Raw genomic sequence first — 27,959 nt, forward strand, 5'->3', positions numbered from 1 at the left:
GCAAAATAATGACAGTAGACACTTTGCTGGTTTTTATGACTGGTTTGCAATAAATGTGGAATATTAGGCACCTGCTGCCTACTAATGTTTCTATTCTCACAAGCGTCTCATAAATTGACTGCATGAAAGAATGCATTTGTGGGTGAGTAGATGGGTGGGTGAATAAATGAACAAAGATAGCGAGCGGACAACACTGACTCCCATTCATTGCGGGGCTATGACGCTCTGGAGTCCAGGTGGCCAAACGCGGCTGCACCACGTGGCCGGCCCAGCACCACGTGGTCAGCTCGGCGACCGGCTGGAGTCAGCCACTGTTCCCCAGTGCACCGCTTCGTTCCCGCCCTAGAGGGCAAACCAGCCCCGACTTCCGGCCTCCATTAGGTCGTAGAGGTCAGTTGCCCTAACGACCAGCTGGTTCCCGCCTCTACGTTGCGTCACTTCCTTCCACGCCCACCTCGATCATTAACGCGCCTGTGCAGAAGGGAAGCAACCCAGGGCGCCCTTCTTCTGCGCAGGCGTCGCGCCCGGGGGCCGGGGCCGGGCGGCTCCGCGGTGCGCAAGCGCAACCGTCGGTGGGTCGGGGATCGGTCGCCTGAGAGGTGAGTGAGGGGCACTGTGCTGAGCCTGGCGGGTGTGGGGTCTGCGACTCGGGGCTCACGGGGCCCCAGAGCCCGTAAGAGGTTGGGGATCGTGAGGCCAGGGTCAGCGCGACCCGCGGGGTCCTGTGAGTAGGCGGAGCGGAGGGGAAACTGAGGCCGGGCGGCATCGGGCAGGCCCTTCGAGCCCTGATCTCCCTTCCCCGGGCCCCAGGTCCTGGAAATGCTGGTCCGCGGACTGGTGGCGAGGACGGCTGGAGGGGAAGGCGCCCCGCATGTAGTGAGCGCTCGCTGGGTGTTCGCTGCCGTTCCGCTCTTACTAACTGCCTGGAAAAGTCGTCCCTGTGACTCGGGGACCCCCGTTTGTGGGGACTCAAGTCGGGACTCTGGTCCCAGCGTCGCCAGTCCCTACCTGGGTGACCTTGCCCAGCCTCTTGGCTTCTCGGAGCCTCAGTTTTCCCCTCTGTAAAACGGGCGTTGTCAGAAGTCCCTGCCTGGGAGAATGAGAGCCGCCGCAGGGTCCAGCGGAATCTGAGAACTCCAAAGAATTAGCAGCCGTTCGTCTTATTTCATGTTTAGAGTCTTCTTCTGCATATCGTGCTAGAGGTGGGGGAAATCTGGGATTCAGAACCAGCCCACCACCACCACCCACCCGCTGTGTAAACCTGGATGAGTCGCCTTCCCTCTCTGAGCAAACCTTCTTTTTCGTAAACGAGTTGTAAAAGCAGATGTCTCGGAGGGTCATTATGAGGATAAGCCCACATTCAATTATTTGATCAGGTGCCTGGAACTTGATAAGAGAGAGCTGGCTTGAGAACAGCTGTTTTTGTTATTAGGTGGCAGAAAATTGCAGTGCAGTGTGCCTCTCAGAGGTTGGATCATTGTCCCATTTACTTTTGTTTCTGTCTCTGATTATTCGTTCTCTCTGCCTTTTCCCTCCCTTGACCAGTGGTTCTCAACCAGGAACAATTCTGTGCCCCAGAGATTCTTGGTGACATTTGTGCTTTTCACGATTCAGGGGACCCCCTGGTTTGGAGTCGGTGGAGGCCAGGGTTGCTGCTCAACACCCTGCAGTGCCCAGGACGGCCCCACCCCAGAAAACGATCCAACTTTGAATGTCAATAACGCTTTAAAAACCACACCCTACCATACGGGTGGATCACCTGAGGTCAGGAGTTCGAGACCAGCCTGACCAATGTGGTGAAACCCCGTCTCTCTTGAAAATACAAAACTTAGCTGGGCATGGTGGCGTGCACCTGTAATCCCAGCTACTCAGGAGGCTGAGGCAGAAGAATCCCTTGAACCCAGGAGGCAGAGGTTGCACAGACCCAAGATCACGCCACTGCACTCCAGCCTGGGTGACAGAGCGAGATCCTGTCAAAAAAAACCAAAAAACAAAAAAAACCTACCCTAGATCAATGATTCTTCACCAGCATGGGCAGCTAGGAGTGTGTGGGCCTGGGAAATGGTATACAAAGTTTTGTGTGTGCACCCAATTTTGTGCGGCGAGAAGTGGGTACTTTGGAGTTTAGCTTCTCAAGTGAGGCTGCCTGGGTTCAGAACGCCTCATTTGCATCCTCCTAGCTGGGTGGTCTTGGGTGGTCCCCATCTTTCCAAGCCTCAGTTTTTCTTCTGTGGAATGGGGATTATAAAAGTAACCACCTCAGGTGTGTGAGGATTCAACCGGGCAAGGTATCAGCTAACTGACCAGAAGGCCAAATCCACCTCTGGCCTGTTTTTGGGAATGAAGGTTTGTGGGAACACAGCCACACTCCTTGGTTTGCATGTTACCTGTGGTTGGTTTTGAGCTAAGAAGACACAGTTGAACAGTTGCCGTAGGGACCTTAGCGCCTGCCGAGCTGAAGACAGTCTGGCCCTTTTCAGAAAAACCTCTGCTGACCCCTAAAATAAGCTATCGCATGTACAGCACTTAGCTGGGTGCCTGGAAAGCTGTAAGCGCGCCAAGGATTTGAGCTGAGGTTTATAATTAAATCTTCCTAGAAGGATGAATGATTCCAAATGGGGGTGAGCTCTGCCCCAGATTGGACGGATCCTTGAGAGCGGCAGTCTTACTCAATTCTACGGTTGTTTTTTTGCCAAGACCCAACAGTGGCCCTGGTAGGAAGTGCTCGGTACAGGCCGAAGGCATAAAAGGGGTGGTTTGAGATAGGGTCTTGCTCTGTCGCCCAGGCTGGAGTGTAGTGGCGCAGTCTCCGCTCACTGCAGCCTCGACCTCCCGGGCTCAGGCCCTCCCACCTCAGCCTCCTGAGTAGCTGGGACTACAGGTGTGCACCACCACACCCGGCTAATTTTAGTATTTTGTTGTTTTAGAGATAGGGTTTCACCGTGTTGCCCAGGCTGGTCTCAAACTCCTGGGTTCAAGCGATCCTCCACCTTGGCCTCCAGAGTTCTGTGGTTACAGGTGTGCCTCACTGCACCTGGCCCGTTTTCTGTTTTACTGAGGTGGAAACAGAGACCCAGAGAGAAATGGCCTCCCCAAGGAACTTGACCACGTGTCTGTGAATTTTTCAACCATCGAAGGCTTTCCTGAGTCCATAGGGTTTAGACGCTGCCAGATGCTGGCGTTCAAAGGGAAGCTGGGTCTGTCAAGAGGTAGAAAGCCTTGTAAGAGATGCTGGGCCAGAGATGGAGTTTGCAGGAATACTAGATTCTGTCCTAGAGTTGGGCAGGAGAGGTGAGCACTTGAGTTTGAGTGGCACGTACAGGGTTTGGTGTAGGCCCCACAGACGACCCCCAGCTGGTGGGGGGGCCTCCTATGCACACTCCTGGGGTTCCAGGGAGCACTTGAGGGCTTTTATGTGTACAGTGACCTCCTGGTGGCATTTTAGAAGAAAGTGGACTTCGATGTGGGGAGTGGGCAGGGGACTGAGCTAGAACTCGGGTGTCCTGAGAGGGAGTGAGGAGCAGGGCACCTGGCTTTCCTGCCCTGCCGTTGGTGAGAAGCAACGTGGATTTGGGATGGAGGCGGGCAGAGTGTCCACAGAAGGCGGTGGGCAAGAGCGGGCACTTCCTACTGGGGTGTAAGGAGGTAAGATGGCCTCAGTTTACGAGGATGTTCTGTTTTTTTCCATTGAATGATCCATTCTGGGCAGGGAAATAAGGAAGAGAGGTGGTTGTGAGTTTTTTGTCTGGTTTTAGAGACAGGGTCTCACTTTGTCACCCGGGCTGGAGTACAGAGCCCAGTCACAGCTCACTGCAGCCTCCAACTCCTGGGCTCAAAATGATCCTCTCGCCTCAGCCTCTGAAGTAGCTGGGACTACTGATGTGTGCCGCCACGTCAGGCTAATTTTTTTTTTTTTTTGGTGGAGTCTATTTTGTAGGGTCTCACTATACACTGTATAATAGCCCAAACTGGTCTCGAACACCTGGACTCGAGCGAGTCTCTCGCCTCGGCCTCCCAAAGTGCTGGGATTACAGGCGTGAGCCCCCGCCCCTGACCGAGGGGGCCGTGGTTTGATTTTGTTTTCATTTTAATGATAAAATGAAAAGGTGGGATGTGGAGTCCTCGGCTCAGAGCCGAAAGGGACACTGAAGCCCCCTACACGGGAGCTGGCGCCACCCCCACGGGCCAGCACTCCTCCCACCCTCACTTGTGCGGCCTCTGCCTTGAGACCAGGCCTCGGCCGTGGCTCCTGCGCACCCATAAAGCCGTCGCTGTTGGGAGACACAGCAGGCCTTCCCTGGGAATGCTGTCCCGCAGCCAAACCCTCCAAGTTGTGGTTGTCCCAGAGACAGCGAGTGCTAAATGGCAGTTGAGGTAAATGCCGTCCTCATGCTTGCTGGACCTCCCTCCGAAGAGCAGAAAACTTTCTGATGGGAAAGCCTGGCTGCTGAAGCAGATTTGAGAACCGTTTGATGATGTCCCCCACCTTGGGGATGGCAGAGAAGCCACAGGTCCTAGCAGCCCCGGCCTGTGTCACGTGCAGGGCGGGGCCGTGCTTACCTCAGGTGAGCTGTCCTCCACTACGGACCGGAGTTCTGAAACCCAGAATACCCTGCAAACAGAAGGTTTTCAGAAAGTTCACAGCAAAGTCCTCTGGCCAGAAAAAGCCGACCCGTGCTGACTTCCAGCCTTTCTTCTTCCCACTTAGTGGCCGCCATGATTTACAGCTGGGGGCGGTTTGGCAGCGTCTGGGGACGTGTGTGGTCGTCTCAGCCGGAGAGTGTTTCAGGCGTGCATGGGGGGAGCCAGGGGTGCCGCTCAGCCGCCTGCCGTGCGCAGGGCAGAATCATCCACCCAAGATGCCCACGGTGCCACGGGGGAGATGCCTGCGTTAATTATTTGGGAAAAAATTGAGCCTGCTCCCTGTTCACACAGACACCAGAATAAACTTCCAGCGGGGCAGAGGGTGGGAATCGGGGTCCCCAGGTCCTCGGGTTCGCCGCCTCGCTCCCTCTCCGTGTAGCGTGTAGATTTATCTTTTGTTGTGTTTTGTTTTGTTAGAGACAGGGTCTCACTTTGTTGCCCAAGTTGCTCTCGAACTCCTGGGCTCAAGCAACCCTCCACAGTTTGTGAATTTCAATGGGTGCAGCCTCCTGGGACCTTGGTAGAGCAAATGATCACGGGACACAGAGTCTCTTGGGGATCAGTGGCATCCCCTAGCCCAGGGAGTCTAAGCTGGGGCACTTCTGCTCAGCTGTGCCCCAGGCTAACGGGGAGGGGGCAGGGTGGAGACCACGAGGCCAAGAGGTTCTCTGGGCCGTGGAGGGTGTTCCAGGAGGGAAAACAGCACGTGCAAAGGCCCTGGGGTACAGAGGCGCTGGCGGGACCGGGAGGGAGGAGTGTGACTCAGTGAGGATCACTCTTCCACTCTCTGAACCCTCAGTGGATCCCTAGCCACCCGCCACCCCGTCCAGTCCTCACACCTCAGTCTAAGAGAGAAGGAAACCGGTACATCAAAGATGAGATTTCTTGGTTTATTCTGTGTTAGTTGCCTGCGAAGGAGCGCACATCCCCCTCCACACACCCGCCCCCAGCGTGGATCGTGCTAGGCCCTGCGTGCCTGGAATGCTAAGCCGCGTTCCAGCTGTCACTGGTATGATCTTGCGTGTGCCACCTGTCTGGGCCTGTCACCCCTCTATAAGAGGGGGCTGTGACCCCCGCCTTCTAGGTTTAAGGGGGGACTCAGCCAGGTGTGGTTTTTTTCTTTTTTTTTTTGAGACCACGTCTTGCTCTGTCTCCCAGGCTGGAGTGCAGTAGTGCGATCTCAGCTCACTACAATCTCCACCCCCCAGGTTCAAATGACTCTCCTGCCTCAGCCTCCCGAGTAGCTGGGATTACAGGCGCCCGCCACCACGCCCCACGCCCGGCTAATTTTTGTATTTTTAGTAGAAGCCAGTCTGGTCACGAACTCCTGACCGTCTCAGCCTCCCAAAGTGCTGGGATTATAGGCCTGAGCCACCGCGCCTGCCTCAGGCCTTGTTTCTCCCGCTTGCTGTTGCCTCTTCCGAATCTGAAGTCACCAAGTGAGGTGTGTTTGCGTGGGGATCCTGACCTGAGGCCGCCTGTTACAGAATCCTTTCCGATGAAACCTCTGAAAAGGTGTCGGCACCATTCTCAGCTGAAGACAACTGGCTGGGTGGGACCCTCAAAGACCCCAGACTTTGAAAAGAAACTGTTATTTTTTTTTCAGGCAGGGTCTTGCTGTCTTTCCCAGGCTGGAGTGCAGGGGCGCTCACTGCGGCACGGACCTCCTGGGCTCAAGCGATCCTCCTGCCTCAGCCCCTCAAGCAGCTAGGGCTACAGATGTGTGCCACCACACCCAGCTAATTTTTTAATGTTTTGCAGAGCTGGGGTCTCCCTGTGTTGCCCAGGCTGCTCTTGAATTCCTGTGCTCAAGTGATCCTCCCACTTTGGCCTCCCAAAGTGCTGCTGGGATCTCAGGTGTGAGCTGCTGTGCCGGGCCTTTTTTTTTTTTTTTTTTTTTTGAGTTGGAGCTTCGCTCTTTTTGCCCAGGCTGGAGTGCAATGGCGTGATCTCGTCTCACCACAACCTCCGCCTCCCAGGTTCAAGCAATTCTCTTATCTCACCCTCCCAAGTAGGTGGAATTACAGGCATGTGCCACTACGACTGGCTATTTTTTGGAGACGGGGTTTCACCACGTTGGCCAGGCTGGTCTCAAACTCCTGACCTCAGGTGATCCGCTCGCCTTGGCCTCCCAAAGTGCTGGGATTACAAGTGTGAGCCACCGTGCCCAACCAGTCTTTCTTTTTTTTTGAGACGGAATTTTGCTCTGTCACCCAGGATGGAGTGCAGTGGCTCTATCTCAGCTCACTGCAGCCTCCACCTCCCGGGTTCAAGCGATTCTCCCGCCTCAGCCTCCCGAGTAGCTGGGACTACAGGTGTGTGCCACCATGATTGGCTAATTTTGTTTGTCTTTTTAGTAGAGACGGGGTTTCACCACGTTGGTCTCGAACTCCTGACCTCAGGCGATCCACCTGCCTCAGCCTCCAAAAGTGCTGGAATTATAGGCGTGAGCCACCGTGCCTGGCCAAGAATTACCATCTTAATCAGTTATAAATGCACAGTTCAGTGGCTTTAAGCACATCTACACGGCTGTGCAGCCATCGCCACCATCACCTCCAGAAGTTTCTCATCTCCCCAGGCTGAAACTGTCCCCATGAAGCATTCACTCCCCATGCCGTCCCCAGCCCCTGGCACCCCCAATTCTACTTTTGGTCTCTGTGAGTCCAGTGACTCTAGGGACCACCTAGGAGGGGAGTCGCACGGGATTTGTCCCTCTCTGTCTGGCTTATTTCACTGAGCGTGACATCCTCAAGGTCCGCCCTTGTAGCCTGGTCTGGATTTCCTTTTTGTGGCTGCCGGAGTATTCCGTCGTGTGGAGAGACCACATCGTGTTGATCCACTCACCTGTCCGTGGACACTTGGACTGTTTGCTTTTGGCTGTTGTAATGCTGCTGTCAAAACATGCGGTTAAAAAAAAAACAAAAAAAATTCCGTAAACCAAAAATCTTAAGCTTTTGGGTGGCACGTGTCTGTTTTCCTTGGGTTCGGGGGTCGGGAGACCTGACTGGTTTGCTCTCTGAACCCTGTTGGCCAGGGCGGATGACGTCAGCTTTTGTGGTTTCACTTACTGGTGGTGGTTGACCTCCGTAGGCCCTGATGTGTCGCACATGAGATCTTTGGATTCCGGGACTGGCTGCCCGCCAGGCTCTAGACCGTCCTGATCTCAGACCTCAGAGTTTCCGGCTCTCCCTTGTGTCCTGAGATGGGGGTGAAATCACACGCCCCCAGGAGCTTTTCCTGAAGGATCAAGAACTCCCCAACACAAAACATAGCTTTTGTAGATTTCACCTCCTTTAGAACATCGAGTTGGGATCTTAATTAATAATTCACAAAATTCAGTGGCTTTATGCTTTCTCGCTAAGCTTTTGGTGCGAGCTTATCACCACTCTCTGTTCCAGAGCTGTCTCATCAGCCTCCCTGCATGGTGCCAAGGAGGCTGCATCCCCACCAGCTGTCACTCGCCTTCCCCTCCCCAAGCCCTGGTACCCATGCATCTCCTTCCTGTCTCTGGACATTTTATAGAAATGGAGTCAGGGAGTCACACCCTGTGTGTGCTTTGTGTCTGGCTTCTTTTGCTCTCTGTTTTTGAGACCGAGTCTCGCCTGTCACCAGGCTGGAGTGCTGTGTCGATCTCAGCTCACTGCAAGCTCCGGCCCCGGTTCCCGGCCATTCTCCGTTCAGCCTCCCGGTAGTAGCTGGGGACTACAGGCGACGCCACTGCCCCGCTAGTTTTTGTATTTTTGGTAGAGACGGAGTTTCACCGTGTTAGCCAGATGGTCTCGATTCTCCTGACCTGTGATCCCGCCTGCCTTCGGCCTCCCAAAGTGCTGGGATTACAGGCTTGAGCCACTCACGCCGCCTTTTTAATGATTGCTGATGGATGTTGCTTTCCCTGAAAGGGAAACAAAACTGTGGGTACACCTGGGACTGCGCATGTGCAGAGGCGTGGAAGTCCACATCGCCGGTGTCGTCCGAGTCTGACGTCAGCCACTGTTTAAAGCCTGGCGGGCCGATGCCTTGCTTGTCTCTGGCGCGTGGTGGGTTATGCGGTCAGGCGGCCCACACCTCGTCTTCTAGGGGTAGTGGCTGTTCAACTCGTGTAGAGGTATTTTAGGGGAACCAAGACACTGAACACCTCTGATCTTGAGTGTGGGGGCAGGTCAGGTGCCTGCTGGGCATGGATCCTGCCGTGCCTGTGGCTCCAGTGGCCTCGAGCAACACCTCCATCCGAAGTCCTGCCACATAGGTCACCGCACCGAGGTCATGAGATGGTGCACCCACAGGCTCTTCACGTCCTCTTCTTCTAGTCCAGCGTCTCTCCCACTGGGAGCTGTGAATGTTGGGGCTGGATCATCCTCTGGGGCAGAGTCGTCCTGGGCACTCCAGGGCACTGAGCAGCATCCCTGGCCTCCACCCACTCCATGTGAGACACCACCAAGTGTCTCAGCACATCCATCGAGAACCGCTGATCTGGGAGAGAAACGGAGTCTAGAGAAAGATGCATGCACGATCCATCGAGAACCACCGATCAGGGGGAGAGACAGAATCTGGAGAGAGATGCATGCATGATCCATCGAGAACCACCGATCAGGGAGAGAGACAGAATCTAGAGAGAGATGCACGCACGCACATGCGCACACACACAGCTTCTGCAAAATCCAGTGGGTCAGTAGAATCCACGGGTTTCCTCAGCATTTGCCTCCTGGAGGAGGCCGGGTGTGGTGGCTCATACCTGGGATCCCAGCACTTTGGGAGGCCAAGGCAGGAGGATTGCTTGAGGCCAGGAGTTTGAGATTAGCCTGGGCAACGTGGTGAGATCTCATCTGTTAAAGAAAAATCAAATTCTCTGGCGGCGCCCCTCCCCTCTTTGCCAATGTTCATGAGCAGATATTTTACACAGTTGACGTTCTAGGTCTGCGAAGTGCTCAGACAGGTCATCTGCGTGGTTTTTAAAGCTTTTGGTGCCCTGCCTCTGATCCTGTCTACAGGGGGATGAAGGCCTCTGTGTATGTTGCACGCGTGTTAACCTATGTGTCTTGGGCCGTCAGACATCTGTGCACTTAAATTTAAATTAAAATGGACGTTTGCGTAGAAGTGATAGGAAGCGTCGTTTTCTTACAAAAGAAGCTGCCCCTTGGGCAGCTGGCTTCTGGGACTCCAGCACAGTGAGCACCGTGCAGCCGCTCCCTCCTGCTGTGTCCCTCGGCTACCACCCTTCACTGTTCCCTTCCGAGTGACGACAGGACCCTGGGCACAAGACCACGCCCCCCTGCCCAACCCGCCTTGGTTCATCTGGAGACAGGGCTGACCCATTTGCTGGAGTCATCCTGAGGACAGAGGTGCGTTCTGAGACGCCTGCTCCCCAGGCGATAGTGTCAGTTTGCTGGGGCCGCCGTGACAGAGTGCCGTAGACCAGGCAGCTGCAACAGAGTTCTTCGTCTCTCGGTCCTGGAGGCCAGAAGTCCATGATCAGGGTGCCGACGGGGCTCGTTCCTTGTGAGGGTGTGAGGGCGATCTGGTGTCCCTGCCGTGTGGCCGCGTCACCCTGTCTCTGCCCTCGGAGTCCCTGCCGTGTGGCTGCATCACCCCATCTCTGCCCTCGGAGTCCCTGCCGTGTGGCCGCGTCACCCCGTCTCTGCCCTCGGAGTCCCTGCCGTGTGGCCGCGTCACCCCGTCTCTGCCCTCGGAGTCCCTGCCATGTGGCCGCGTCACCCCATCTCTGCCCTCGGAGTCCCTGTCGTGTGGCCGCGTCACCCAGTCTCTGCCTTCACATCCACACCGTGTTCCCCCGTGTGTGTGTCTGCATCCAAACGTCCTCTTTTTATAAGGACAGTAGTTATTGCTCTAGGGACGTGCCGCACTCTGGTATGACGTCATCTTACCGAATTCTGTCTGCCAAGATCGTATTTCCAGGTGAGATCACATTCTGAAGTTCTGGCAGTTCGGACTTCAGTGTATGGATCTGGGGGACACGGTGCAGCGCATGACAGTATTCAGCCCCTGGAGCCGCTTGTCAGCGCAGCTGTGCGCAGAGGGTCCCTGAGGCCCGGCTGGGGAGTGGGACTTGGCGGCAGACCCCGGCTGTGCTGTTCTCATGCTGTGCCGGCTCAGAAGGAGGAGCTGCGGCCTCCTGGGTGCTGGGTCAGAGTTTCCTTGTAGGCGTTTGTGGCTTTAGTCACTTTTCAGAGAGCAGAGAAGAATAAGAAATTATCCAGAGGCAGCCGTCACCGTGCAAGATTCCTTCAGGCCCGGCGCTTCCTTGTCCATCCTGAGGCTGGTGGCCTCTCGGCCAGGCCCTGTCTGACCCAACCTGAATCCCAGTGTCTGATCTCAAACCTGTGCTTCTCCTCACGGCGGTTCCCCTGCTCCGGAGGCCTCAGGCCTGCCTCTCCCTTGCGTCATGCATCTTGGCACACAGAGCACAGCTAAAAATACAGTCCACTACGCACAGGCTGGGCCAGGCCCCAGGAGGAAGGCCGGTGGCACACAGCCCCGCCACCCTGTGTGTTGGCCATCGAGGGACACAGACAGGGAAGACCCAGCTGCTTGGAGACGCCAGAGGCCCTCACAAGGAGTGGATTCCAGGGAAGGCGGCCGCCCAGCCCAGCCTGGAAGGAGCAGGTGGAGGAGGGAGGCCCGGCTAAGGGAACCTCATCACAAGAACAGAGGATGGGGGTCCCCTCCCGCAGTGGGAGTGCAGAGGATGGGGGTCCATCCCGCCCAGGAGGCCTCCCGAGGCACCCTCCCGCAGCACCAGCACCAGCAGCCTCCATGCCTGCTTCCGGCCTCAGAGCAGGTTCTCCAAATGCTCCCAGTGAAGCTCCCAGTGAAACTGCAGCCAGGCAGCATTTCTGGAATAGCCTCAGCCTGTGTTGATGTGGACACAGTGGGTGCACGGGCACCTGTCCACGTGCCTGCCTGTGTGGGGGTGTTCACTCAGCATTGTGCCGCATGGTCACCGTGCCTCCCGCGCCCTCCCCACGCACCCCTGAGATCCCACGCGTGATGAGGGAGTGCTGTCGCCATCCATGGGGGACAGAGGAGGAAACTGAGGCTCAGCAGAGTTAAGTCGCTTCCCGTAGGTCACACCACCAAAAACAGTAACCAGGTCTATACTGGATGAAGGGTTGGTGGGATGGGTTAGAGCTGCAGGTGGTGGCCTTGATCTCGGCTCACTGCAACCTCCAACTCCCTGATTCAAGTGATTCTCCTGCCTCAGACTCCTGAGTAGCTGGGATTACAGGCACGTGCCACCATGCCCAGCTAATTTTTGTATTTTTAGTAGAGGTGGGGTTTCACCGTGTGAGCCAGGATGGTCTCGATCTCCTGACCTCGTGATCCACCCGGCTCGGCCTCCCAAAGTGTTAGGATCACAGGCATGAGCCACAGCCCGGCAGAGTCATGTGGCCAACAACAGGCGCCACAGAGGTTATGGCAGCTTGGCAGCTTCCGGGTTATTTTTTGCCCTGACCCCTGACAGCAGCCACAGTGGGGCTCCCCATTTTACAGACATGGAGGCGGAGGCTCAGGCTGAACAATCTGTCCGAGCTCACAGGCTTTGCAGGCCACGATCCGGGACCCAAACCGCCTGGCCTCTCCCTCACAACCCGGCTGGCTTATAACAACCAAGATTGATTTCCCTCGCAGCTCTGGAGGCCAGAAGTCTGAGATGAAGGTGTGGGCCGGGCCACGTTCCCTCTGAAGGCCCCGAGGGAGGCTCCGTCCTGCCTCTTCCAGCTGCTGGGGGCTGGCGAGCCCCGCCTTTCTTCACGTAACCACGTCGCCTCAGCCTCTGCCTCTATCTGCACGTGGCCGTCTCCGTGCGGCGGTGTCCAGTCCCTGCATTAGGGCCACCACAGTGACCTCATCTCCACTTGCTTCCATCTGCAAAGACACAAACAAGGTCCCGTGCTCGGTCCCAGGAGGACGTGACTAGGGGAACACTGTTCAGCCCAGAAGTTGGCTGCTCCGGCGGTGGTGGCTGCTTCTCTGCACAGCTTGTTGCATCCAAACGTTTAGAGTCACCGTGGCCCGGCCTGCGGGGTAAATGGAGGCACGGTGAGGCCGAGACTGCCCGAGGTGGTGGCACAAGGCAGCCGGCCAGCCTGCCCCGGGGGAAGCTCACGCAGCTCGTGGCAGCACTTCCTGCTCAGCGCCGTGAAGGTCACTGCGGCCGAGGCCCCTCCAAGTTGGCCCAGGCACCCAGGAAACCTGCGTGAAAGGTCTTGTACTAAAAAAAGACCTGTCCGTAGACTGCAGCTCCAGATTCCAGAACAGCCTCCCCCGATGTCACCATCTGGCGCCCTTTAGAGCTTTGGCAGGAAACTGCAGGGACCGCAGACATGAGCAGAAGCAGCTGTCAGGTCCTGGGAGTGAGGAACAAGACACGGTGTCTGGGGGACCAGGCGGGTGTCCCAGGGGGACCAGGCGGGTGTCCGGCGGGGGGGGACCAGGCGGGTGTCGGGAGTCAGCTAAATCAAAAGGACTCGCTCGTCAAAAGACTCAACTCACAAATCAAAAGAGACAAACAAATCAAAAAGAAAGACATAAATCAGCTCAAAAAGATTTCATAAATCAAAGAGACAAATAAAGACAAATCAAAAAGAGACAAAACAAATCAAAAGATCGCTCGTAAAAAGAGATCAAAAACTCGGCACAAAATCAAAAGTCAAATCCGTCAAATTCTCCTGGGGAGACAGACAGGGGTTCCTGAGGTGGAACGAGGTGGGCAGGCCTCCAAGGAGGAATGAGACGGGTCCCCAAGAAGTCCCTAGGGGGAGTCCTGCAAGTCCTGTGAAGCAGTGATGCCAGGGCAGGCCCCCCTGGCCCCGTTGGGTGCCTAAGAAATGCTTGCTGACATGCCACAAAAGAGGTAAATTGAGGAAAGGGGCAGTGGCTCTGGCTCAGGACAAGGTCTCTCCCTCAGCACCGTGGACATTGGGGCTGGATCGTTCTCTGGACTGGAGCTGTCCTGAGCACTGCAGGGTGCTGCGCAGCATCCCTGGCCCCACCCACCTCATGCCAGAAGCAGCGGCGGAGGGGACGTCCGTGGGGCCTCAGTACCACCCTCGGAGCGCTCAGGAGGCCCTGGGAGCAGGCGGGTTCTCTAGGGCAGCCCCTGCTTGCCCGCTGGCCTCACACTTTCTGGCCGTGCGCATGGCCGGATTGGTGAACTCCGGGCCTCCGGTCACCATCTGTGAAATGGGCGTGTGAAGGCCTTTCTACCTTGGCCGCCCTGGAGCTGAGATCAGCCAGCACCCTTAAAGTGAGGCCCAGTGAGTTAGGGGCAGGCCTGGGGCGCCCGGAGTGGGGAGTGTGAGGGGTCCTGATGGGGGTTTCTCCTGCACCACCAGGTATTACCTCTTCTGGGCTCAAGATGGACAACAAGAAGCGCCTGGCCTACGCCATCATCCAGTTCCTGCACGATCAGCTCCGGCACGGGGGCCTCTCGTCCGACGCGCAGGAGAGCTTGGAAGGTAGGTGGGTGCCCGCCACCTCCCCCTCCCTTTCTGGGCAGTGGCCGGCACAGTCGCCTGGTGTAGATGCCTGCTGTGTAGACGCCTGGTCCCCCACCTGGCTTCTTGGGGGAGGAAGCTGAGCCCAGAGAGGGCCGGGGCCTGCCCAGGGCCACACAGCCCCCACCCATGGGAGCCAGGGCCGAGCTGAGCCCTCCCGCCTGCCACTGCATCATGCCACCATCATTTACTGCCTTCAGGCTGAGCTGTCTTCCGGTGGCCTTTTTCCATCTCCCCGTCTTCCACCAAGGTGTGGTTCCAGAATGTTCTCAGCACCCAGTGTGTCGCCATCGGTCACCAGAAAACAGCTCTCCTAGTGCTGGCCCCACCCCCGAGTCGCAGACCCGTTGGCGTCCTGCATGGCCTGTCCAGGCCCCAGGCGCCGTGGTCTCCTGTATGGCCTTGCTCGCACTTCTGCGACACCTGGATCCAAGGCTCGGAGGGAAAGGAGGGCTCGGGGAGGCACCCTCGTGTGGCCGGCAGGTTCTGCTCTAGGTCCTCCTACCCCACCTGTGCCTTGCTTACCTGTGTCCCCGGGCCTGCCAGGCCTCCGTAGCATGGACGCCCACTGGCAGCTGTAGGGATGTGCCTGGGATCCGGGACACAGTGCTGGGCAGGAAGTGGCCGACCCCCACTTCTGACCTAGGTTAGGACCCCGGGTCCACACGAGGAGGAGGCCAGGGCTAGTGTTGTCTGGCTTGGTGGGAGGGCCCCCTGGGTGCTGAGTCTGTTGGGTGGGCCAGCGGAGAGATGGGCCCTGTGGCTGTTTCCTGTCCTGCTATCAATGGTCCTGCCCTGGTACAAACCCAGTCACACAGGACTTTACTGGGGGCTGGCTTCAAGCGCCTGACTCAGGCCAGGCGCCCGTGGGGCTGCAGCGGCATCCGGGGCACCTCACCCCCAACGTGGCCCTGCTGCTGGGGCGGAGCCCCCACCACGCCGCAGCCGGGCAGCCCCAGCATTGGGACCCCACAGAGGCCTGAGGTCACCACCTGGGCCCCACTCTGCCCACGGCCTCCCCTGCTGTCAGGCGCACAGGGTGTCTCTGTCTGGCTTTTCTTTTTGGGAGGGAGGAGGGTCCGCTGTCCCAGCCCAGAGCACAGGCGGCGGCCCCCGTGTTCCAGGGTCCTTGGGAACGAACAGACTTGGGGAATCGTGAGCACCACCCCCACCCTCTAGACCCAAAAACGTAAGCTCGGGGCTGCGTGCAACAAGTGGGACCACCTCTGTCCCCACTTCCAGTCGCCATCCAGTGCCTGGAGACTGCATTTGGGGTGACGGTGGAAGACAGCGATCTCGCGCTCCCTCAGACTCTGCCAGAGATATTTGAAGCGGCTGCCATGGGCAAGGTGAGCCTCGAGGGTTCCCCAGCCACTGCCCCCAAAATAAGAACAGCAGCAGCAGGCAGCGCTGGGGACCCCGGGAGCCCAGCTTGCATCGTCCCCCAGGCACTCTGCCCACATCCTCTCCTGGGCAGGGGACGTGGCTGCAGGAGCACTCGGCCCTCCTTCCCCTTTTGGCGGGTCCTGAGACGCACAGTGCTGCGGTCACTTGCCCAGGGCCACATGATGGGGGCCAGGAGCCCCCTGCAGAGCCCCTGAGTCCCTCGGGGCTTGGCGGCCCTCTCTGGGGTCCTGAGGGAAGCTGAGGCTGGAGGGTGCCGGCTTGGGAGGAGAAGACAGCGAACCACCTTTGCCTTCGGGTCCAGGAGGTGCCGCAGGACCTGAGGAGCCCTGCGCGAACCCCACCTTCTGAGGAGGACTCAGCAGAGGCAGAACGCCTCAAAACCGAAGGTAAGAGAGGACCCTCCGCCCCCCACAGATGCCTTGCCCCACCTGGACTCTGGGGCTGTGGGACCCTCACAGAGGCCAGCTGGTCCCTGGAGCCCAGGGAGCTGAAGGAAGTGCCCTGATGACCAGCACGCTGGCTTGTGGGGACGGGGACAGAAGGGGGACTGGCGAGGGCACAGGTGCAAAGAAACTTGACCTTCAGGCAGGGCACGGCCGGTGGGGATGTCAGGGGAGCGGCCCCTGCGGAAGACTGGCTGGTGGCCCCCGGAAGTTACACAGCTTCCATGAGGCCCGGCGGTTCCACCCCAGATACTAAATATGTGCCCAAAAGAGTTGGACACATGTCCACCAAAAACTCAGACACAAATGTTCACAGCAGCTGTATTCACAAGAGTCAAAAAGCAAGAACAGGCCAGGCACGGTGGCTCATGCCTGTCATCCCAGCACTTTGGGAGGCCAAGGCAGGTGGATCACGAGGTCAGGAGTTCAAGACTAGCCTGGCCAACATGGTGAAGCCCCGTCTCTACTAAAAATGCAAAAAAATTAGCCAGGCGCAGTGGCGGGCACCTGTAATCCCAACTACTTAGGAGGCCGAGGCAGGAGAGTCGCTTGAACCTGGGAGGCGGAGGTTGCTGTGAGTCCAGATGGTGCCACTGCACTCCAGCCTGGGTGACAAGAGTGAAACTCCGTCTCAAAAAAAAAAAAAGAAATATTAAAAAAAAATAAAAAGAAGCAAAAACAGCTTAAATGCTTGTCCACAATAAATGGTCAGTGCAGTGTGGCCCGTCCACACAGTGGAATGTGGATGGGTGAGGCTCTGACCCAGGCCCCAGCACAGATGCACCATGAGGACATCACGCTCAGGGAGAGACGCCAGACACAAAAGGACACACAGCGTGTGATCCCATTTCTTTCTTTCTTTCTTTTTGAGACCGAGTGTCTCTCTGTTGCCCAGGCTGGAGTGCAGCTCAGTGCAATGTAGCTCACCGCAACCTCTGACTCTAGTTCAGAGTGCTCCCTGCCTCAGCCTCAGTAACTGGGACTACAGACTGCAACGCCCTGCCTTCTTCTTTTCTGGCCACAGTAAGAGGCCAGTTCCATGTTAGCAAGATAATCTCGATCTCCTGATCTGCAATCCACCTGCTAAACCTCCCAAAGAGATAACTGAGATACTAAACACGAGCCACCGCGCCTGGCCTTATATTTTTAAAGCATAAGCTTTGTGGCCTGTAAATTATATCTCAGTAAAACTGTTTAAGGAAACACGCTGGTACCAACACCCACCTGAATTGGGATCTCGGGGGTGGGAGCGGGTTTCTGTCTTCAGAGCTCTCAGTTGGTTCTAGGATAGCAGCCGGGCTTTTTACTGTCCTGCCAGCTGGAACCCATGCCTTAGATAGAAGCCACATTGCTAAGAAATTAGAAGGTATCAGGAGTTTTCTAAAATCCAGGCCTCCGCTTGGGCGCTTTCCAAAAGAAATGGCGAAAGGGACAGTTTCGATCCCTGGGCCGATGGGCTGTATTAACAGTTCTGTTCCCAGGGGTCACCATTCAGGCAGCGAGAGCCACCATCGCCAGGCCGGGCCCTGCCGCCCCCACCTCCATCCCCCTTAGTGGGTGTAGAGATGACCGTTTGTGATTAGTGAACCCCCGACAGATGCAGACGCCTCCTGCCCACGGCTGTGTTGAGCCCTAGGTGCCCCGAAGAACCCAGTGTGAGGCCGAGAGCCCCCGCGGGTCTGTTTGGACGCCCGGGCCAGTGTTTCCCCCTCTCCCTGTAGGAAACGAGCAGATGAAAGTGGAAAACTTCGAAGCTGCCGTGCATTTCTACGGAAAAGCCATCGAGCTCAACCCAGCCAACGCCGTCTATTTCTGCAACAGGTACCAGCTCGGGGCCTGCCCAGGGCAGGGGCGGCCGTGTGCGGGGCATCCTCCGGGATGCTTGGCAGGAACCTGAGATGGGAGAGGCCTCTGCGCTCTAGATAAGGGATCCGTTCACCGGCGGTCCCAGACCAGGAGCAAGCATCAGGCAGCCAGCGAGGGGGTCAGGGAGAGTCGACGCTGACGTTAAAATCAGGTGGCTCGCCCAGCCCTCTGGGAGGCCACGGGGGGAAGATCACTTGAGGCTGGGAGTTGGGGACCAGCCTGGGCAACATATCAAGACCCCTGTCTCCACAGAAAACGTAAAAACTAGTCTGGGGGCCGGGCACGGTGGCTCACGCCTGTAATCCCAGCACTTTGGGAGGCCAAGGCGGGTGGATTACTTGAGATCGAGAGTTTGAGACCAGCCTGTCCAACATGGTGAAACCATGTCTTTACTAAAAATACAAAATTAGCCGGGCGTGGTGGTGTACACCTGTAATCCCAGCTACTTGAGAGGCTGAGGTATGAGAATGACTTGAACCTAGGAGGCAGAGGTTGCAGTGAGCCAAGATCGAGCCACTGCACTCCACCCTGGAGACTCTGTCTCCAAAAAAACCCGAAAAAAAAATTAGCTGGACGTGGTGGCGCACACCTGTAATCCCAGCTAACTGGGAGACTGAGGCAGGAGAATCACTGGAACCCGGGAAGCGGAGCTTGCAGTGAGCTGAGATCGTGTCACTGCACTCCAGCCTGGGCAGCAGAGCAAAACCCTGTTTCAAAAATAAATACATATGTACATACATACATACTGTCACATGCATTACCTACACTACATATGTACACATAAAATGCATTACATACATACATACATACAAAATCAGGTGTCACGGCGTTCCACGTGGATATCAAGCCAAGAAAATAATCCAGTATGTGGAGGGTTGAGGTTTTTTCGAACGTGTGGTCTGGGATCTGCTTTAGGCTTGCAGAACAGTTGCAGAGGGAGTGCAGGGTCCCTGGCCGCTTGTCACTTGTTCTCCACTTACGCTTCTCCGTACTTTGAAAAAGTCGTAAAGAGAAACACTAAACACGAAAATGGTGAAGACAATTCAGATGCTGTAAGCCAAGAGCTTTGAGCTTTGACATTGGTCTGAGTTCTTTTTTTACTGATATGTAAATAATTTGTCAACGAAACTTGGGTTAAGTTCCCACACTCATTGCTCTTGTGCAGCCATGGATTGGAACAGTTTTTGAAAATAAAATTCAGAGTCGCAGTCCCAAGTGGCTGTTGGTGCTTTGAGCGCGCATCTGTCTAAGAGCATCTCAGTGGCTACACCTCTCAGCTTTCGCCGTCAGCCCTATTTTACAGAGGGGGGAACCTGAGGCCGTTCCTCCAGGAAGCTGAAGAGGCACGCAGCTCTCAGGCTCCCCTCCAGGGCTGCCTACTGGGCTCAGAGCCGCCAGTGAGGGACCTGCCCTGCCTTTCTTCCCCAGAGCCGCGGCCTACAGCAAACTCGGCAACTATGCAGGCGCAGTGCAGGACTGTGAGCGGGCCATCTGCATTGACCCCGCCTACAGCAAGGCCTACGGCAGGATGGGGTGAGTGCCTGTCTGCAGCGACATCTTTCCACTCTCTCGGGGCTCCTCCTCTCCTGCTCCTGCTTCCTCTCTTGTGTGGCTTTTTCCCCCACCCACAACCGATTCTCCCCCCCCAGTTCAGTTCAGCTCTGACACTAGCCGTTCGGAGCCAACGTAGCCCCTACAGGTCGCAGGCTCAGCCCCACAGACGCCCTGCATCACGTGCCACTCGGAGATCCCCGGGCCCCTTGCTTCTCCCGACTGGCTGTCCACTGGGGTTCCCGTGGCCCCTACTCGGGCTCCGTTGTTTGCTGGGGCGGCTCACAGAGCTCAGGGAAGCACCTGGTTTATGATGAAGGACACAGGAGGGGTCTGAGGGCGAGGCCAGGAGGGTCCCCGGGGCAGGAGCCTGTGCCCCGTGCCGCTGGTGCCACCCTCCCAGCATGAGAAGCAGTTTATTCGCCTGCTTCTGTGAACGCCCTTGCTCAAAGTTCGTGGGACTGGGTCTCCCCGGAGGCTGGGGAGGGTCCTGTTCACCTGCCCAGTCTCCCCAGGACCTGCCTCCTTCTGGGCTCTCTAGGGGCCCCAAGTCACCTCAGTAGTGAAGACTCAGGTGGGGGTCAGGGGCTGCTTGTGGACGACAGGAGACACGTCTGTCACTGAGTTCCCAGGGTCCTCGATGCCCTGTGCCAGAAAGCGGGGCCAAGACCACATCCACGCGTTTCCTGTGACCCTGAGCCGGCCCGCTCCCTCCTCTCAGCCCGCTCTGGGCTTTGAGGCCTCGTGTGCGGCCCCATGGGGACGCCAGTTCTTGTGCGGCAGCGGTGTTCTCATGTCTGTCTCCCTTGGTCCCGCCCCTGGGCCCCTAGAAAGCCAGGTTTGTCTCCAGCCAGCTGACAGTGGGCAGGGGGTGCCGCCATCCGAGGCGGTTTGGGGATTGCTGGAACCACTGGGGACGAGGGCTTGGGTGGGGCCTCCTGGAGCTGGGCAGACGGGAACAGGCCATCCCTGGTGCTCTCCTCCAGCCTGGCGCTCTCCAGCCTGAACAAGCACGTGGAGGCCGTGGCCTACTACAAGAAGGCCCTGGAGCTGGACCCTGACAACGAGACGTACAAGTCCAACCTCAAGATAGCGGAGCTGAAGCTGCGGGAGGCCCCCAGCCCCGTGAGTGCAGCGGGGCGAGTGGCTCCAGAACGCGGAGCGGAGCTGACTGTGCGGGTCGGGGACAGGGCCTCGGGCGCACCAGCGGCTCTCGGCCTAACCTGGGTGTCGTGAACGTCCGGGGTTTGTTTCGGTCCATGGTGAGATGCACAGGCGTGGAAGTGACTGTCGTGAGGAGGAGGTTCATGCCCCAGACCTGTGGAACCAGCAGGCGGCCGCAGGCCTGCGAGGGGAGGCAGAGGGAGGGGCACAGACAGGACGCCCGATGTGGGTTTTGCGGCGGGGCCGGGTGAGGAGGCTTAGGGTGGGCGGGTTGGAGCCATCTCATTAGACCAGGCCTGAGGGCTGCCACTGGTTGCCTGATTCCTGGCCTGGGGGTGAGTGGGGCAGGTGGATCGTGGCCCTGGGGTGATGGGGGAGGTGCTGAGGGTGTGGGTTCCGGGTTGGTTTGTATTTCAAAGGTGTGTTTCTGGGTGAGTCATTTGCTGTCTCTGGGAATTGGCTACTCCAGGAGGGGGCGGCTCTGCCAGGCCAGCAAGGCCCCAAGGTGTCAAAGTGGCAGAATACAGGAAATAAACACAGGATGATAGACTGTGTTTTTGTGGCCTGTGGAGTTGTGCGGGAGATAAACATGGGATGAGAGACTGTGTCCCCGGGCGTCGGGCTGTGCGGGGGATAAACACAGGATAGAATGTTCCTCCCCGGGCGGTTGGGCTGTGCTTCGTGCTGCCTGCCTCAAAGCACCCGCTGGCCGCAGTTTGATAGAATGTCTGAGCCTGTGGGGGGCCGTTGTTTCTGGGTTCCAGGGAGCTTATTCAGCGTGGCCTCTGGTCCAGGCCGCACTAACCAGGGCTGTTCTCATCCTCAGACGGGCGGCGTGGGCAGCTTCGACATCGCCGGCCTGCTCAACAACCCCGGCTTCATGAGCATGGTAAGGGCCCGCCCCTCCTCCCTGTCCATGGTACCTGTGCCACGCCCCAGGCCTGCATCTTCTGTGTCACTGCTGCTGGCCAGGGCTTCCTTGCCTCGGCACTGCTGGCGTCTGGGACCAGATGGTTCCTGTCTCTGGGGCCATCCCAGGCACCGCGGGGCGCTGGCAGCGTCCCTGGCCTCACCCACCCCATGTCAGGAGCACCCCCACCCTCAGCTTTGACAATCAAAGGTGTCCCCGATGTTAATGTCCCAAGCAAGACGCACCAGTAGTGAGCACCGAAAACTGCGTCCTGGCTCTCCTGGCTGAATAGCCCGGGGAGATCGCACCCCCGCCCCACCCCGGCGTGGGCTCCCCCTCGCAGTGCAGAGACACTGATTACAATACAGCCGTGTCTGCCTGCAAGGGAAGCAGACATGGTTCAGGCAAGGGAAGCAGAGCGCCGGGCGCCCTGGGCACAGGTGTACCTCCCGATGCCCAGGCACTCGTTCTTCCAGAGGGACAGGCTTTGGCAAGGGGTTCCTTGACTGGGATCCTTGGAGAGCCACCCACCCACACACGCATGTTCATTCCCTGGGAGGTCTGTGTGCCGTGGGACCACTCTGCAGGCTCCCACGGCCTCAGGGTGCAGGGACTTGCCTAAGGCTGTTAGGGGAAGAAAAGCCCTCACCCTCACTGGCCGTCAGAAAAATGCCCCAGCCGCGCCAGGGGCCCTGTCTGGGCCGTGCCATTCAGCAGAGGCCGCACCTCTTACTGTAACCCTCGGCCTCTGGCCAGGCTGCCAGGGGAACGCGTGCTCCCTCATCATGGGATGGAGGGTGAGTGGGCTCCAGCCCTCCACGGGGCCTCTCAGCCTGGCCATGGCACAGACTCCTTTTCCCTTTAGACATCTGAGGTTGGCAGAATAAGGCCCGCAGCTGGGTTTTGTTAATAAAGTTTTTTTCTTTTTTGAGATGGAGTCTCACTCTGTTGCGTCTCCCAGGTTCAAGCGATTCTCCTGCCTCACCCTCCTGAGTAGCTGGGATTACAGGTGCCCACCACCACACCCAGCTAATTTTGGTATTTTTTAGTAGAAATGGGTTTCACCATGTTAGCCAGGCTGGTCTCGAACTCCTGACCTTGTGATCCGCCTGCCTCGGCTCCCCAAAGTGCTGGGATTACAGGTGTGAGCCACTGTGCCTAACCAATAAAGTTTTAGTGACACACAGCCGTGCCCATTCATGCTTCTAGTGTCAGTGGTGGCTTTTAGATACAGTGGCAGAGCTGAGTAGTTGGGTCAGGCACCCCAAGTCTGGAAAGGCTGAGAGTATTTACACACTGGCCCTTTACACAGCGAGTTTGCCACACCTCTGAGCCACCTGTTTTCAACAGTTCCAAAGGAATAATCCCAAGTGGAAAGTTAACGTGAGAAAGTGCCCAGTACAGTGCTATTTATTTATTTATTTATTTTTACTTCTTTTTTGAGACAGAGTCTTGCTCTGTCACCCAGGCTGGAATGCAGTGGCACGATCTCGGCTCCCTGCAAGCTCCGCCTCCCTGCAAGCTCCGCCTCCCAGGTTCAGGCAATTTTCCTGCCTCAGCCCCCCTAGTAGCTGGGATTACAGGTGCGCACCACCACACCCGGCTAATTTCGTATTTTTAGTAGAGACGGGGTTTCACCATGTTGGTTAGGCTGGTCTCGAACTCCTGACCTCAAGCGATCTGCCTGCCTCGGCCTCCCAAAGTGCTGGGATTCCAGACGTGAGGCCCCGTGCTCGGCCACAGTGCTATTGATTGATAGAGCAAAACTGGAACCAAATCTGCTAAACCAAATCTGCTAAAGTAGACACAGCAGCTAAAATAACCAAACGCATCCACACGGTGAAACCGTGCAGCCAGTGAGAGAACGCTGCTAAAGCAGGAACCCGAAACAGGATTTAAGTCACAATGTGGAGGTCACAGCTCGTGGGTGGGGGGACGAGAATGTAGGGAAAAGGGTATGAAAGACCAAATGCCCGGCTCTTACTGTTCGCTGGCGTGCTGGCGCCCGGGGTCAAGGCTGGTGAAGAGGGAAAGTGTCTGATGAAAGAGAGCGATGTGCCTGGAGCTTTGTCTTCCTGACAAGTTTGTTCTGTTCTTCAGGCTTCAAACCTAATGAACAACCCCCAGATTCAGCAGCTGTAAGTGACAACCGGGCTCCTCCGCGTCGTCTTGTGGTTACGTTTCCTTCTATTGTGGGAAAATGCACCTGACATAAAACTAGCCACTTTAAAGTACACAACTTCATGGTGTTACGTACATTCACACTGTCAGGCAGCTGTCACCACCATTGAGCGCCAGCACGTCTTCGTCACCTCCGAAAGAAGCCCCTTCCCCATCACCTGTCACTCCCCAACCCCTCTCCCATCCCCTGACAGCCACGCATCCCCTTCCCGTCTCTGTGGCTGGGCCTGTCCTGGACATTTCATAGAAACAGGGTCACACACTGCGTGGTCTTTTGTGTCTGACGTCTTTCACCGAGTGTGACGTCCTCAAGGTGCATCTGCGCTGAGGCCTGGGTCAGGGCCTCGCTCCTTTTCGTGGCTGAGTAATATTCCAGTGTGGATGGACCACGCTGTGCTGATCCACACGTCTATCCATGGACATTTGGGCTGTTTCTACCTTTTGTCTGTTGTGAACGATGCTGCTTGAGCATGGGTGTGCAAGCATCTGTGTGAACCCTGTTCATTTCTCTTGTGTATAAACCTCTGAGTGCAGTTGCTGGCTCATGTGGTAACTCCCCAGTGAACTCTGTGCTTATTGGGGAACTGCTCGCCTGTTTTCATGGTGAAATCATTTTTTTTTTTGAAACGGAGTCTCACTCTGTCACCCAGGTTTGAGTGCAGTGGCACAATCTTGGCTCATTGCAACCTCTGCCTCCTGGGATCAAGTGGGTCTCCTGTCTCAGCTTCCCAAGTAGCTGGAATTACAGGCACCCGCCACCACGCCTAGCTAATTTTTGCATTTTTAGTAGAGATGGGGGTTTCACCATGTTGGCCAGGCTGGTCTTGAACTCCTGACCTCAGGTGATCCACCCACCTCGGCCTCCCAAAGTAGAGGGATGACAGGTGTGAGCCACTGCGGCTGGCCCATGGTCAAATCTAAAAGCATAGTTTCCTGGCCACAGCACCGTGGCCATTTGGGCTGGACCAGTTTCTGGAGCGGGGCCGTCCTGGGCACTGCAGGGTACTAACAGCATCTCTAGCCTCCACCCACTGCACGTCAGGAGTCCCCCCGCCGCCGCTGTCTTGGCGTAACCCGATCGTGGCTGTTGAAAATGTCGGCTGCCACTGCAAGGGTCCTCTGGGGGCAGGATCACCCCCTGGCTGAGAACCATGGTCTTTAGGCCAAAGAAGGAAGGGTGTTCCGGGAAAGCGGGTGAACTCACAGGCTGGGTTTGGGCCCAGGAGGCCCGCCAGGTGGTGAGAGAGAATCCTCTCCTGTGGGGGACGGTGAGGGGCTGAGAGGGATTCTCGCCCGGGCCACTGCGAGGGGCTGCGGTGGGGATGGCGGTCAGGCTGTCCCGGCGGCGAGTCACGTGCTCTCTCCTACAGCATGTCCGGCATGATTTCGGGTGGCAACAACCCCTTGGGCACTCCCGGCACCAGCCCCTCGCAGAACGACCTGGCCAGCCTCATCCAGGCGTGAGTGCATCTGCTTCGAGCAGCAGGGCGCGCGGGTGGAAGGGAGGGAGGAGAGCGGAAGTGTTGCGTCCCCTGCTCTGAAGGGTCTGGCGTCCTCTGGCGAGGGGTCAGACCTGTCTTGGGGCGGAGGGCCTGAGGGGTCAGCTGGGGATGGACGGACGCAGCAGGCAGGTTCCTGGCCCCGACGGAGCCCCGTGCGCCCTCCCCACAGGGGTCAGCAGTTTGCCCAGCAGATGCAGCAGCAGAACCCAGAGTTGATAGAGCAGCTCAGGAGCCAGATCCGGAGTCGGACGCCCAGCGCCAGCAACGACGACCAGCAGGAGTGACGCCGCGTGAGTGCCCGGGGCTGGGGGGCTGGGGGGGCGGCCAGCAGGAGTGACGCCGCGTGAGTGCCCAGTGGTGAGGGCAGCCAGCAGGAGTGGATGCCCGGGGGCTGCAGAGCCTGTCTGGACACTGGACGGCGAGTCCTGGGTGCATCCAGCTCAGAAGATCGCCCTGAACCACCGGGGCAGGCGGGGGCATCTCTGGGCATTGGGCCCCTTTCCAGGCGGCCACCAAGTCCTGCTCCCCACTCCTGTTTCCCATCTGTGGGTCGGGGCTGGGTGGATTGGGGGAAGCCACGGCTTCCCGGAAGGGCTGGCGTCTGGGGTCTGGGTGGGGATTAGGGGAGAGCCATGGCTCCTTGGAAGGGGCTGGTGTCTGGGCTGGCTTGGTTTCCTTCCCCAGGGCCCCTGAGTTCAGTCCTGTCCGTCTCCAGCAGACGCCGGCTCCCTGGGCGTGGGCGGCTCCGGGCCTCCCCAGGAGGTGTTTTCATTCTGCTCTGACGTGGCCTCTTCGTTTTGTCATCGTCCCCTCCTCATATACACACTCTTTCATTTTTAAACCATAATTACTGTAGACAAATTTAAAGGACAAAAATGTTAAAAAGCAGCAAGAACGATCTTAATCTTTTTTTTTTTTTTGAGAACATCCTGCTCTGTCACCCCGGCTGAAGGGCAGTGGTACAGTCACATCTCACTGCAGCCTCAACCTCGTGGGCTCAAGTGTCCCACATCAGCCTCCCCAGTAGCTGGAACTCCAGGCGCACGCCGCTGCGCCTCGCTGATTTTTGTATTTTCTTTAGAGATAGGATCTCATTATGTTGCCCAGTGGCCTCAACTCCTGGGCTCAAGCGATCCTCCCGCCTCAGCCTCCCAAAGTGCTGAAATTATAAGTGTGAGCCCTGCATTCAGCCCAGCCTTAATCTTTTCACCCAGAGCAACCAACATGAATATTTTGGCCGCCTTTTCTTCCAGTCTTTCCTTTTTTTTTTTTTTTTTTTTAAATAGTTGAGGTGGATTTTTTACCAATGTAACCTCATACACAAAGTACCACCACACCGTAGACCCTTCTAGGTCATGACGGTGTTCTCTGTGCCACCAGCCACACGTGGCCCTGAGTGTCTGGAGTGCTTCTGGCGCGGCTGTGGCACTGACGTTCACTGAAATAGCCACTGTGGGCCCCGGCTGCTGGTGGTAAGCGCCATCCACTCTGGGCCTCTCCCGCTGCCTGGAGTGCGCAGTGCAGCCTTGGTCCCCACCTGCGCTCTGACTGCCTTCACGTCTGTCCCCCTCCAGCCGCTCCCGGTGTGATCGCGTCCTTCCCTGGCTGACTGGAAGCCTCTGGTTGTCTGCCATTTCCTCCTGTTGGACTGCCCGAGAGAGGGGAAGAGAGAGACCTCGGACCTGCATGTGAAGATGGATTTCCCCTTTTATCTCTGTCCTCCTCCACTCCCTTTTTGTAACTCCCTGACAGCCCCCAAACCCTTCTTGAAATGAGAGCCAGCAAGCTGAGCACAGACCAGCAGCGACCTACCTTCCAGCCCCCAGAAAGCTCAGTCACCTGAGTGTTTTCTAGAATCCTGGGGGACTCCCGGGCCGCTCTCGGAGAAGCGACCGGTTTCACGTTCAGCCGTGTGGCTTCCAAAGCCTTTTACAGCCCCCGCCCCCCATCCCGTGGTGTGTCTGCAGGAACTCTCCCGTCCGTGAGAAGCCGCTTTCCCAGTCGACCTCCCGGCCACCCTGGCCCCGTGCCTGCTCGGAGGAGCTCACTGCCAGCCGCAGCCTGCGCGCCATGGGCCATGTGTGTTTGCATGAGGAACTCTTTAGTGGCAGACACCTCAGAGACGGCTGCGGTCACCCCCCGCCTCCGCGGCCCAGGAGCCGTCCTGGGTGCATAGGACCAGTTTCTGTGACTCTTCTCCAGTTGGGCATGTTGACAGACATGCATTTCCCCTCCTCCCACCCTCATTTTCTGGTCCTTGCGACAGAACCAGGGGCGACATCATGACCTTCTGTCCCGGCCGCCTTAGCCCTGGGCACAGGGAAGGCAGCTGGGCCGTTTCTGTCTGTCCCGTCCTGCTGTCCTTCTGTCCTGGGTGTTTCACGGACCCAGGGCCCCCCCAGGAAGCTTATCCCCCCTATTCTGGGTGGAGGCCATGGGGCACCTCAGGTGCCACCCACCTTGGCCCTAAAACAGCCACCAGGAAAGCAGCCAGACAGCCGGACAGCAGGGGGCCTGTCTTGGTTCCTGAGGCCTGGGGGTGGCAGGCGAGCCCATGCGCCGTGGTCCCGGCCGCAGGGTTGTCAGTCGGAGTGTCCTGGGGCTCCCTGGCTCTTGGCCGTCTGTGAGGTAGGCGCAGTACCGTGTGTCGTAGGTAACAGTAGGAACGGGGGCCGCCGCGGCCCTGCAGTGCCTCACGGCGGTGAGGCGTGTGCCGAGCCCACCCGGGGTGCAGGGCGTGACGTGTGAGGAATAAATAGGCATTGTGACCTCTGTC

At 57.5% G+C, this 27,959-nt stretch overlaps 1 protein-coding gene across 2 annotated transcripts; it reads left to right on the top strand.

Annotated features, from left to right (window-relative positions):
- The first annotated feature begins 465 nt into the window (after positions 1-465).
- On the top strand, positions 466-27,959 carry SGTA (small glutamine rich tetratricopeptide repeat containing alpha). Of its 2 annotated transcripts, none has more exons than XM_003914631.4 (12): positions 466-599; positions 13,998-14,120; positions 15,402-15,508; positions 15,868-15,952; positions 17,731-17,830; positions 19,304-19,408; positions 20,413-20,551; positions 21,417-21,479; positions 23,601-23,638; positions 25,052-25,141; positions 25,353-25,473; positions 26,758-27,959. In XM_003914631.4, the coding sequence occupies exons 2-11, from the start codon at positions 14,021-14,023 to the stop codon at positions 25,465-25,467; spliced, it is 942 nt and encodes a 313-aa protein (XP_003914680.1). In that variant the 5' UTR covers positions 466-599; positions 13,998-14,020; the 3' UTR covers positions 25,468-25,473; positions 26,758-27,959. The 2 variants fall into 2 exon arrangements, with proteins under 2 accessions (XP_003914680.1, XP_009191377.1); XM_009193113.4 differs by lacking the exon at positions 466-599 and adding an exon at positions 13,352-13,909.

This window comes from Papio anubis, chromosome 20 (assembly GCF_008728515.1).
Source record: "Papio anubis isolate 15944 chromosome 20, Panubis1.0, whole genome shotgun sequence".
Taxonomy (NCBI): Eukaryota; Metazoa; Chordata; class Mammalia; order Primates; family Cercopithecidae; genus Papio; species Papio anubis.